A 13,753-nucleotide genomic window follows, 5' to 3' on the forward strand; every position below is an offset into this window, starting at 1 on the left:
TCATGTATTTCTGCAATTTATAAAATATCATTATCCCGATGTCATTAATTCATCATTATCAAAATCATCTTCCTCATTTTCATAAACCTTACAATTGTACCATGCTTACTCACAAAGCCTTATGGTCAGACCGCTCTCTGCCTGCTTCCTTAAGTCGCACCTGTATACTATGTCTTACTTTCTGAAGCCTTATGGTCAGACCTCTCTCTGCCTGCTTCTATAAAACTTATGAACCATATATTTATGTCAAAGCCTTATGGTCAGACCACTTTCTGCCTGCTTTCATAAACCTCAGGTGTTACTTTGCTCATATCAAGCTCTCATGGTATAAACCGAACATACTACTCCCCGTAGTAAACATCATTTCATAAGAAATGATTTCTTATATCCACTCCAACACTTCATCAAATCAACATTTCATACCCTCTTATCCACTCTAACATTTCATCAAATCAATAATTCTTAACCTCTTATCCACATAACTCAATCATGTTCATTCTCTAATAATAATTTGACAATAACCTATTTTGGTGTCAATAAATTAAACATATTGCCAGATATCATACTTCATATTATAAACTCATTTTGACCATGACGAGTATAACTCAACATATTTTCACCAATCAAAGATCATAGATCAGCCAAAACACTTCAACATATCTTAGCAACTACATATTAAAGTCTGAGCTCAATGTAACGATAAATGAAATATATATGAAGTTTTTACCATGATAACTTTATGCATCTACAATCAACTTGTTTTATTTTATTTTCATCCTAGTAGAGATCTTTCTTTACCCCAATTGGTCACCGGAGAGGACCCAGATGTCTGAACGCATCAAACTCACCTTCGACGCCAGCACATATGACTAGTCACAACTGACTGGACCAGGCCAGGGCTGCTCTATGATCATGGATGTGCCAACTCAGGTTTTTAAGGTTCCTCTATCCTACCAACAAAGGGAGGCCCTCAATAATTAACAATTTATTTATTTAAATTATCTACCTTGTTCTCTTATGCTCTAAATCTAAAATGCCTAATTTTAATATTTTTACTTCCTCTCACAACAACCTCAAACAGTATTTGTACATCTATTTAATACCCATATACAAGCTATTACAGAACCCTTACTCCAGACCTTCCAACAAGATCAATTTCAGCCAACAAACTCATTCAAAACAGATTAAATTCATCACATCACAACATGTACAATTTAACAGTTTCAGTTATAACACCCAATATAATAAAAGTCATAAAACAGTTTCACAAGAGAACACCAGTTCAACATTCGTATGTATATAAATTCATACAAAAATAATTAGCTCCCATTACCATCAAAATAATATTAATATAAAAATTCAGGGGAAACAAGAAGTTGAATCTGGCAGAGCCGGTTAGACAACTTCTCATCCTTCCAGAAATACAATATAAATAATAAATAAAAGGTGTGGGGAAACAAGAAGTTGAATCTGGCAGAGCCGGTTAGACAACTTCTCGTCCTTCCAAAAATACAATATAAAGATATAAGAAACAACCAAAGCTTTGGGGAAACAAGAAGTTGAATCTGGCAGAGCCGGTTAGACAACTTCTCGTCCTTCCAAAAATACAATATAAAGATATAAGAAACAACCAAAGCTTTGGGGAAACAAGAAGTTGAATCTGGCAGAGTCGGTTAGACAACTTCTCGTCCTTCCAAAAATACAAAAGAAACAAATAAATGTTCTCATTCAAAATTCAAGACCATACAGCAACAAAATACTACATATTCAAGATTTAGGATTAGAGAAAAGCAAAGTATAAGAGTGGCTTCCCTTACCTCTATTACAGACTTAATCTCCTCGCTCTCTGAAAACTTCCAGAATATCCCCTTTGCAATTAGAAATTCTTCCAACCCTCTTTTCTCAACATTTTTCTAAGTTCTTTGGTGTAAATTTTCAACCTCCCCCCCTTGGCTATTTATAGTAAAAAAATTTATTATTCATTTTTATTATTCATTTTTACTATTCATTTTTTTATTCATTTTACTATTACAAAAATAATTTTTTATTTGCAAATTGGTGAATTCTGATCTCAAAGCTACGTGTAACACTTATCCTTTCATAAAATTTTTTTTTACTATTCACTTTTTACTATTCACAATTTACTATTCACTATTTATTTTTTTTTTCTAGTATCTAACTTACAAATATTTTCAAGGATCTTACAGAGGTCACCTAATCGTAGAATTAATCTTTTGAAAATAAAGCAATCAAAGTTCGAAATGATGTGTGGCCTTCTTTGTTTATCCAAAAAGCAAAAATTATAGTCATTGTTACCTCGTTTGAGCCAAAAATAAATTCTTTTCCAAAATTATTCCCAAGCAAATGTTATCATCAGTAGGGAGTCAACTCAGTGTACAAATAAAGAGCACTCAGTAATCAAATGAAGAGAATCCTTCAAAAGGGTAAACAAAAAAAAAACAATAAAAAAGAAAAATCACAAAGTGATGATAAACGATTGTAAATGCGGAAGTAGTGGCGAAAATGCAAACCTAGTCTTGGCTTGAAGGCGCTGCGGATGGCGCGGAGGCGGAACCGAACGGCGAGGTGGATGGCACGGGGGTTTGAATCTGCGATCTGTTTGGCGATCTCTCGTGTGGGAGTCTACCATGCAAACGGCGAGTTTGCTGCCGGCGAGCTTGCTCATGTGATTGGAGCCGAGCTCCTGGCAGAATTTTCAACCAGACTCGGCCGTGACCTTGCGACGGCACCGGCGCGGTTGAAGATGCCACCTAAGGTTTTGGTGACAAAGAGGCGGAGGTTGTTGTCTGGGCGGCTCCGGCCTTGCAAGTGGTGTGCACGATCTTTGGGTTGTGATTTGGGAATTTAGGGCTTTTGTTTGCAGGATTGTGTGATCGTGGAGACGATGGGGATGAACCAGCAGTGCCTGGTGGTGCGACGGAGGCTGATGGACAGACCCAATTTGGGCTTTATCTTGCGGCGATGCGGCGGCTTCATCTTGTTGAAGTAGCTTTATCCGAAAAAGTGATTCGTCGAGACCGAGTGCTCCTCTTGCGGCTTCTACGGGATGACACTTGGCCCCATGGTGGGCGCCAGAATGTTTCGGTATGGATGTTTTCCAGTGTGTCTTTGTTGCCTCTAAATGTCTGGGACGCTCGTTTTTCCTCAATTGTTGTCGTTCATGCTCCTTCAGCTCGTATCGCTAGTCTACTTTCGTCAAAGGAGGGGGAGATACCTGATACTCCGACGCTCAAGTCAGATGTGAATTATGGAGCTCAGCTCTCAAGAAAGTGATTATAATATCACTCTAGAATATTATCTAGAATATTATCTAGAATATCTAGAACGTAGAGAGAACGTACCTGGACTTTTGTCTTGTCATTGTATTTATAAGCCAATAAAAATAACCTTACCTAAAAATCTGGTTAGTTACTCATAAATATCTTAACCGCTTAAAATATCTAAGATATTTTATCCAATAACTATACAAAGGTGATGGCTGTGAGTTGTTGGAGATGAAGGTGATGATGTTGGTAGTGTGAATATGGAGGATGGGTGTTTGGCCGAATGATGATGGTCGTAGTATATCCCTCTAGATGAAGGCCAGTGTTCTCCTTATATTGCCAGAAAACCAAATTGTCGGCAGCTCTCATTGGGGGACGGTTGCTAGTGGAAAAAAAAATTGGTAATCAAAGTGTCGACAGCCTGTGATTGAAGGATTGGTTGAAGGTGGAAGTTTGGGACCTCAATTGGCATATAAAAATATATCTTCTGTAGATTGTGGCTTATTTTTTATCGAAGCTTTGGTCCTTCAAGGAGAAAATCCAGGGATTGAATTTCCTTTCTCTCGCCCGTGATGTGCTCTTGCTTTCTCGGTGCTCAAACCATAAAAAAATCATTAAAAAAAACACGCACCTGACGGAATCTTGTTTTGCTTTCCTTTTTTTTTCTTTCTTTTTTATCAATGCATATATATCACTTCTTAACAAATAAAAAGGAAAAAACTTAACAATAAAAATAAGTAAATAAATATATACATAGATAAAATGATATGATACCAAACAAATAAAATAAAAACCAAAGATAAAAGGGAAGGATAAAAATAAAACATAATAATAAATAAAAGAGAAGAAAATAAAAACACAAAAAAGTAGAAAATTAATAATAAAAATAATCGAGGAAAAGAAAATAACTAAAAAAAATAGAATTAAAACATAAATAAAGATGAAAGAAAATAACATAACAATAAAAATAAGATGAAAAATAAAATAAGCCTATTATAGTTGATCCGGACGAAATTGGGTGTTGACAAAAGTCTTGCTTTATGATTCAAATCTTCAACAAGGTACACATTTTCTTTTCATTCTATTTATATGCATTTTGACCATTTTTTTAGTTTATAAATTTATCGTGTTTTCTACCACAATTTTATCCTATGTTTTTTCACATTTTTATGTCATAGATATTTCAACTCACCTCTCTTTCTTAATAAAAAGAAAATAAAAAAATTTAAAATTTAAAAAAAATATGTAATAAATAACGGCATAAGCACATGTGTAATCGCTCGCATGTGGAAAACCTTTTTTTTCATAAAAAATACCAAAAACGTATTTTAAAGGTTAAGCACATGTGTGATTGCTCGCATCGTCCTAGTGCTAAAAACTTTTTCTCTTTCTTTTATAAAAAATACCAAAATATATTTTAAAGGTTAAGCACATGTGTGATAACTCGCATCGTCCTTGTGCTAAAAACTTTTTCTTCTTTCTCAAATAAAATTATAAAAAATATGTCTTAAAGGGTTAAGTACATGTGTGATCGCATGGTCCTTGTGCTAAAAAACCTTTTCACCTTCTTCTTCTCAAAAAATACCAAAAAATATAAAATCTTCAAAAACTAAAAACATCAACACTTTCAAGCAAACAAACAATCTTTAAGCCAGAACTACGTGATCTTTGATTCTCCATCAAAAGTGGAGATACGTAGGAGCAAAGCTAGTTCTTGTCAGGTTCACTTCCCAAAAATCCAAATTTATCCATAATCATTTTCCAAACAAATTTTCTAAACAATTTCTCAAACAAACTTTCTAGTTTCTAAAAGAACTAGGTAACCCTGATTTCTCATTTGGTTGAAGTGCGCTTCAACCAAATGCACACTTAACATACTTAATCTCATTTCAAAACTTAAACAACCAACATGACAGAGAGTGAAGAGGGTAGCTGGCATAAAACATGGTCTCGCCGTTTGCCACATCTATTAAAAGTTAACGCTGTCCAATTTTAAGGACTAATAATAAGAGTTTCAAAACTATGAATACTAAAAATTATCAAAGTTTCAAGTAGAATTAAAACCAAATTAGTATGATACTTAACGGACAAAAAATAAATTTAATCCTTAAATACTCGAATGTAGGGCGAGGAGGTCCAGAATCTTAGAATTTCAGAATGGAAGAATTCCTAACAAAACTGAGAAAAAGTGGTCCGTCTAGCTCTGGGGCATCAGGGAACCGGCAAAGCACCCAATCTCCGGTTTACTCTCAGATCCTGCCACCAACAACAACCCCCACCATCCAAACATCTGCACTAAATTATGTGGAAAACAGATTCAGGAAAATTGGGATGCTGACCTTAGATGGAAGGCCTGAAACCAAGGACTTTCCAGATGACAAACTCCGAGGACAAAAGGCCATTCGACTGATTCCGTTAGAAGACAGCCAAGTGTGCCGACTTGGTAAGGAGCTTTTTCAGCTTATTAATTCTATCTCACAATATCATCTAGGTTCTATTTTTATTTTGGCCTTTCAACTCAAAACCCCTGGAGATGGAAGAACCGAGAGAATGTTCCCAGCCTTCGATGAACTAGAGATTCCTGAAGATGTCGATTACTTCTCACTAAATCGATCTGGAATGCTTTATGATGGTTATGCAACAACTATCCATGAATCGGGAGAAATATATGAAAATGCTATGGCATATTCATTCTTGGCCTGTTCTATCCTGAAATTTTTTGTCCGATCAGTTGAGAACTATTCCAATTCTCTCCGACACATTCAAAGCGGTTTTCGTAAGTTTTATGCTAGAGATTTCCCTCTTGGAGCTATCAACATACGACGGGAAACCATATCTAGGATTCATGATCTATTCTCAGACTCTGTGCTTCTGCAAAACACTCTTTATAGGTTTTTGTACAATGCAAATCATAGAGGAATGGTCTGTGATGTACAGAGTTTTATATATGATACACATTTAACCTACACCGGTATGCATGTGGTTCCCATTGCCTTCAAACTCTGTGAAGCTTTTCAATGTTCATCTGTACAATTCCTAGCACTAATATACGCCAAAATTTTTGAGCATCAGATACGGGCCCTTGAAACTGCCTTCTTACTTCTTGATAGTAAAGAGGAAAGCTATCGCAGACAAATGTGGAAGTATGCAAGGATATTTGATCATACCTTTCTCTTACCATTACAAACCAAGAGATGCCCAAAATTCGCATTCATTCTCGCATGTATCTTGAAAAATGAGAGCCCAGCTGCCAACTCTCGAATCTTGGAAATAAAGCAATTTGAGGAAATCCCTCAAAGCGAGAGGGAGAGGTTGGAAAATAAATCAAGATTGCAAATGACTGCGTTTAAGGATTATTTACAGATAATTAAAAATTAATGTCTAAACTGTTGGATTATTTGTTTTTGCAAGTGTTTGTTTCTTCATCTTGTAAGTCTTTTGAATTTGAAGTCTTTGAAATGTAAGTTTGTAAGTCTTTGAATGGTATGTTTGTAAGTCTTTGAATTGTAAGTCTTTGAATGGGAAGTTTGTAAGTCTTTGAATTTGCAATGACTCCGGTCTTTGAATTGCAAGACTTTTTTTGATTTGAAATCTGGATAGATTTTTCTTTTATGTAAATACATTTGCTAGTCCCTCCAACACCTTCGACACCTCCGATTGCTCACAGTTACTTTGCTCCAAAATCTCATCATGCAAAATCTTTTGGACCAAAAACACCCAATAACTTACTCTAAGATAATACCAATTGTCCTACATCAGTTTTCACTCATTTAAATACTTGGACAGGTCACAATACAGTTAATAACAAACCCCCAATACTTCATACCAGCTTACAATCCTTACCTTCCAATTTCACTACCTAAAACCTCAATTTTCCTTCAAAATACTACCAAAACTTCAACTATAAACTTCACTTTCATTACACATCAAATTTCAACCCTCTATATACATCCAACAAGTCTCAATCTACCTCATAACAGTGCTCAAACAATTACCTTCTCAATCTCATGCCCATGTCTCAAATTCACTCTTACGTATGTTTAAGATTACATATTACTTTTAGTTTGATTTTTTGAACAAGTAATTTCTATTTAAATTGTGTTAGGTTTAATTCTTATTATTTTGCTCGGATTATTTGTAACTATAAGAAAAATAAAATTATCAAAAAAATAATAAAATAATAAAATAAAAAAATAAAAAAAATATTAAATTTTATGATATCTCCTTAACTATAATCACTATAATTCCTCGACACTAATGATAAAGATATAAGAATTCAGTTATTATAGGCTGTTTTTATAATAAAAATAAGAATAAAAATTGATACAAATATAAAAAGATATAGTACAAGTAAATGGACACAAGATCTAAGGGATACATCAAGTTGTACAGGGAAAGACATATTTTTGGTGCATAGTATTTACTTGTGGGGTACATCACTTTCTAGATAGCTTAGCAATGAAGGTTTTCAGCCAGAACCACACAATAAGCTCTGATAACCCTTGCTTTTCATTGGCAACTTTTTTTTTATTTCCTACCAGTGACTTTGTAACAACTCATTACTTCATGTTCACACTCTTTGCTTTACATGATCATGGCTTTTTGGACATAATAACACTGTCAGAATTGTTCAGTTTACCGTTTGAACTATGACCCTATACCATTTTACCAATCCCCCAACATTAAATTAAGTGCACTAGTAAAAAAAACTATTTTAACACGTTATATACGCCTCAGTTTTACTGAAACTGAAGCGTATAAAAGCGCGGTGGCAATTTTGTAAATACTGAGTGATTATATGCCTCGGTTATTTTTGAACCGGTGCCTATGTATGTTATTGTCTCGGGTAAAAGGACAACCAAAGCATAAAAGTCATGTCATTTCACCACTTTTTATCTGACAAAGCGCTATTACCTCGGTTCAACTCAGAACCGAGGCATAATACGCGTTACTGCTTCGGTGCAGGCCCAACCGAAGCATAATGGGTTGTCCTTAGGTTAAATCTGAAAATCTGAAAAGGCTTCTCTCTCGCAGGATTTTCTCTCGCACGCCTCTCTCATCTTTGCCTCTCCGTCGAGCCATCAAGATGGTGTCTGCCTCCCTCCGTCGGTGCTTCTGGACTCCACGGTGCCTCTAGTTCTGTCGCTGCCGCCGCTTATTCCTCCGACAACTGACACCGGTGCCTCCAGTTCTCACCGCGGCTCCAGTTCTGTCTGATCTTCCTCCGATTCTTACTCAAACCCTCCCGCCAGACCCTCCCAACCCATCATCATCCAACCAGTTTCCTACCCTGTCAAGCCCAAATCCCCGCCGCTAGAACCCTCATCGGAATCTTCACCACCACCTACCGAACCGCAATCCCTCCGCCCGCCGTCGGACTCGCAGCGCGCATGGAGGCCAGATCTGTGGTCATCGTGAGCCTCCGGCCACCATCGCGCGTTTCGCCTCCGCAGACGCCTCCGGTACCGTCACGATCTGGGGCACGTGAAACGATCTCCGGCCGCATCGACCACCATCAGTGGTCCCCCGACGGCCTCCGAATCAGTGCTTACGGCGAAGGCCAAGAATCTTCTCGAAACTTCTTTGTGTGTGTGTGTGTGTGTGTGTGTGTGTGTGTGATATTATGTTTGATTTCATTTATACGTGTGTTGTTGTTCTTATTGAAAGTTCTCGAATCAGTGATATTATGTTCTTACTGGTTTTTATCTTCTCCGAATCAGCTTTCTGTGTCATTGTTCGCTGTGTGGTTGGCTTGTTGTTCGCTGTGTGGTTGGCTGACAGTGAAGAGATATGCCTAAGCCAAAGGATGATTGTTTACTAGCTTTGGGAACGTTAGAAGATCATTTGACAGTGAATAAATTAAAAAAAAAAAACAAGTTATCGCCTCGGTTACCTAAAAACCGAGGTATAATCCATTTTTTTCTGACTCACTTCATAACCAAGGCATAAAACCAATGTCTTATTACCTCGTCTGAATATGCTTCGGTTGTAAAACCGGTGCGTATAAAGAAAACCAACCGGTGCCATATCCTCGTAATGCAGTAGTGGTGTCTACATCCCAAATTGCTTTCCAATCTTAAATGCTTTATTGCTTTTCAATCTTAAATGTTTTTTCTTTTGTAATTGTCTACTTTCTTTGAACTGTACTAAGATTCCACGACGTTTCTTTTGTCTTCAATTATTTTTCCTTTTTCTTGACGTTTAAGCCTTCCAACTCTCAGTCACCAGCCCCTTTTTAACAAGATAATCTCAACACTCTCAATAGTTTATTGAATTTCAAACTTGGACGACCAACATCCACCACGGTGAGAGTTAATTTTTTTTGTGTAGTTTGATTAAGTTTTTGTAGTGTGTTTTTAGTCCCACATTGCTTAGTATTGTGAGATGATGTTATTCACTTTGCTATATAAGAAAGCTTATGTAAGGTTTACAAATACACCAAAACAAATACTTCTTAGTGTTGTTTATTTTTCTCTTCTCTCCTTTATTACCCTTGTTCCCAACAATTGGTATCAAGAGTCCATTTCTTAGTATGCTATGTGGTTGCAACAACGTTTGATCTTCCACATCAGAAAAGATTTGGTCAGAGTAAATTTTCTTAGTATGCTCTATGGTTGCAGCTATGTCTGATCTTCCACATCAAAAAATATTTTTTCTCGGAGCCATCTGTTTGATGTTATCTCGTAATGTTGCTTTCAGCATTGCAAAATAAAAGACTATAATTAGTCTTATGGTGGCCCTTTCCAGCATGTACGAAAAGTCGTCGGCCGCAAACAAAGTTCACTTGATGAGGCGGTTGTTCAACCTACGGATGACAGAAGGCACATCAAGAGCGCAACATATAAACGAACTCAACACAATTACAATCCAGTTGAGTTCAGTTGGAATCAATTTCGATGAAGAAGTATGAGCTCTAATACTTCTTTCTTCCCTATGAGAAAGTTGGAATGTTACTGTCACAGTTGTGAGTAGCTCCTCAGGAAGCAACAAATTAAAGTTTGATGATGTTCGTTGTAACGTCCCGGCAACTCACAGGGACCATCGACTGCCCCCACAGATCACTACCAGGCTTTCCAGTGTGCTTTGTCCTCACTCGCACACTTTCTGGGAAAACTTCCCAGAAGGTCACCCATCTGTTAGGCGATTATTTCGGCAATTGTACCGAATCGCTTCAAGTAATATAAAATGGTAAGTCCAAGTATCGTTTTCCCAAGAGACTCGTAATACTAAAGAATTGTGCGATTAATAACTCATCCAGACTCCAGAACATAACATCAATTTACAAAACAAGTGCAGAAATCTATATTCATACAAAATTACAAATTTGGACTATGGTAGTGAAGACACTAAGATATGGAAAAAGGTCAAAAATGATATGGAACGACTTTGCTCAGATTAGATTTCACCACTTTCACTCTTGTGCATAAAAAGTTTCATCTCCTCTCCATTAATTACTAATGTCAATCCACTGAAACACTCTACCCCTAATCTCTTAGGTGAAAAAGTCTAGGTTTTCCTTATCAAATCCCAATGTCTTGGACAATCTAACAAGTGAACCCGCATTAAGAACTAGGATTTTAAGACAACAAGTGATTATCTTCTATCTCTAGAACCAATAATCACTAGGACTCTTGTTTCAATTTGTTCTAGGTTCCACCTTACGTCTCCATAACCCATGAAACCTCAAAATCAAGTCATGAACGTGTCCATTACATGCAGGCTTTAAGCTCAGAAACAAGAAACTAGAAATTAACAGAGCAGGCATATATATATTCAAACCATTCATCAATTACACAAGAATTCAGTAATTACATCAATTCTTAACAAAATGAAATTGGTTCTCCATTTCCATGGAAGAACCTCAAGCTTACAAACATGGTGGATGGGAGAAGAAGAAGACCCAAGGAGGAGAAAAGAGATGCTTCCACATGCCCCAAGCGGCCTCCATGAGCTCCTGCAATGAAGTTGCGCCTCCACACCTTCGTCCTTGAGCTCTGGGAGGGTTTCCCCCCTCCAAAACTGAGTTCTCTGCCTCTGGATCGCGTTTTTAACGAAAAGGACTATAAGTGATTTTTCGCTGGGCGAGTAGGGTCAACTCGCTGGGCGAGCAAGGTCAACTCGCTGGGCGAGTAGGGTCAACTCATTGGGCGACTGGGTCCTGGTCGCTGGGCCACTGCTCAGGATATGCAATTCTTGACACTTATCACCATCCCAAAATTGCTCCAGGTTAAGCACGCTTAACCATGGAGTTCTTATGAGTTAGGCTACCGAAAAGCAAATGCATTTTTTGTCATATGAGTAGTCAAATCAATTCCTTTAAGTTATCCTTCAACTGTATAGTTCCATACCTACACAGTCTCCAGATCCCTCTCATTCCGGTGTATGTTCGATTCATCCATGTGTCTCTTCCACCGGAAGCCTTGCCAGGAGCCGCTCCTTGTCTGTGCCCCCTGCACCATGCTCCCTGCACCGGCGTCACTCCCCGCCCTCTTATCAGTGCCTGGGTGTCACATGCCCACCAACTTCTGAATGGTTCGTCCTCGAACCACACCGTACTAGGAGAGGCTAGGCTCTGATACCATCAAATTACTGCATCTGATGCTGTCAGCTTCAAATTCTACTTGCAACCTCAAATCTCTGAAGCTTGCTACCAGCTCTAATTCTCTGATCATCAATGAGGACATATGCACTGTCTTCCTGCTCAATGCATCTGCCACTACATTGGCTTTCCCAGGATGGTATAAAAGATCAAAGTCATAATCCTTAAGGAACTCCATCCATCTCCTTTGCCTCATGTTAAGCTCCTTCTGATCAAAGAGGTATCTCAGGCTCTTATGATCACTGAACACCTGAAATTGCGCATCATACAGGTAATGTCTCCAAATCTTCAAAGCAAATACTACATCCGCCAACTCCAAGTCATGAGTGGGGTAATTCTTCTCATGAACCTTGAGTTGTCTTGATGCATACGCCACTACCTTCTTCTCCTGCATCAGTACACACCCTAATCCCTGATGAGAGGCATCACAGAAAACCTCAAAAAGTTTACCTGTGTCAGGGATAACCAAAACTGGTGCACTAGTCAACCTTTTCTTTAGCTCTTGAAAGCTAGTTTCACAATGGTCTGTCCAAACAAAAGGCTGATCCTTCCTAGTCAGTTGCGTTAACGGTTCCATAATTCGGGAAAAGTCCTCAATAAAACGGCGATAGTAACCCGCTAAACCCACGAAGCTCCTGACCTCAGTAACAGTCTTAGGTCTTTCCCACTGAAGTATTGCTTGCACCTTAGCGGGATCAACAGAAATTCCTCCCGCTGAAATCACGTGGCCAAGAAAAAGAACTTCATCCATCCAAAATTCACACTTAGACAACTTGACATACAATCTTCTTTCTCTCAGCACTTCAAGCACTGCCCTAAGGTGATCTTCATGTTCTTCTCGAGTCTTAGAATAGACAAGTATGTCATCTAAAAATACTACCACGAACTTGTCCAAGAAGGGTCTGAAAATTCGATTCATATAGTCCATGAAAATGGCTGGAGCATTAGTCACGCCAAAAGGCATAACCACATACTCATAGTGGCCATATCTAGACCTGAACGCCGTCTTCTGCACATCATCCGCTTTTACTAAGATCTGATGATAACCCGACCTCAGATCAATCTTAGAGAATACGGTAGCTCCATGTAGTTGATCCATCAAATAATCTATTCTCGGCAACGGATACTTATTCTTGATCGTCAACTTATTCAGTTGCCGATAATCAATGCACAATCTCGAACCACCATCTTTCTTCTTTACTAGTAACACTGGTGCTCCCCAAGGCGAAGCACTAGGTCGGATAAACTGTTTCTCCAATAGGTCTTCAATCTGCTTCTTTAACTCTACCAATTCTGCTAGAGCCATCCTATAAGGAGCTATAGAAACTGGTCCTGCTCCCAAGACCAAATCAATAGAGAACTTCACCTCACGTGGAGGAGGTAAACCAGGAACTTCTTCAGGAAAAACATCCAAGAAGTTGTTCACAATTGCAAGGTTTACACTCTGACTCTCTTGCGCCGCATGACTTGAAACTTGCGTCGCTTCTATATGTGATAGCACTAAAAAGTAACTAGCGCCTTCCAGGAGGTCATGTCTCAAGACGCCGCTCGATAAAAACATATCTTTGTCTTTATTAGGAAACATCAACTTCTTACTACCGCAGTTGATGAGGATGCGATTGGTAGATAGCCAATCCATTCCCAAGATTACTTCTAATCCTTGCAAAGGTAAACAGATGAGGTTTACCTTGAACTGATGTCCTTCTACGACAATTGGACAACGGACACACATAGAAGACGTTCTGACTAACCCTGATGCTGGTGTAGACATCACTAGGTCGAAGTCTAACCCCTCTACAGGCATACCCAACTTCTCAACACATGCCTCCGATATGAAGGAGTGTCTTGCCCCCGAATCAAAAAGTACAAC

General features: G+C 38.2%; 1 protein-coding gene across 1 annotated transcript; it reads left to right on the forward strand.

Moving 5' to 3' along the window:
* Nucleotides 1–5,403: 5,403 nt before the first annotated feature.
* LOC108335264 (uncharacterized) lies at nucleotides 5,404–6,836 on the forward strand. The gene has a single exon (XM_017571245.2). It carries the CDS (start codon nucleotides 5,442–5,444, stop codon nucleotides 6,660–6,662), a length of 1,221 nt encoding a protein of 406 aa, XP_017426734.1. The 5' UTR covers nucleotides 5,404–5,441; the 3' UTR covers nucleotides 6,663–6,836.
* Nucleotides 6,837–13,753: the final 6,917 nt, after the last annotated feature.

The sequence above is a fragment of the Vigna angularis genome, chromosome 1, assembly GCF_016808095.1.
Source record: "Vigna angularis cultivar LongXiaoDou No.4 chromosome 1, ASM1680809v1, whole genome shotgun sequence".
NCBI lineage: Eukaryota > Viridiplantae > Streptophyta > Magnoliopsida > Fabales > Fabaceae > Vigna > Vigna angularis.

What these genes read in the sequence shown, in the direction of transcription:
- LOC108335264 (XM_017571245.2), top strand. Translation starts at nt 5,442, where the DNA reads ATGGAAGAATTCCTAACAAAACTGAGAAAAAGTGGTCCGTCTAGCTCT.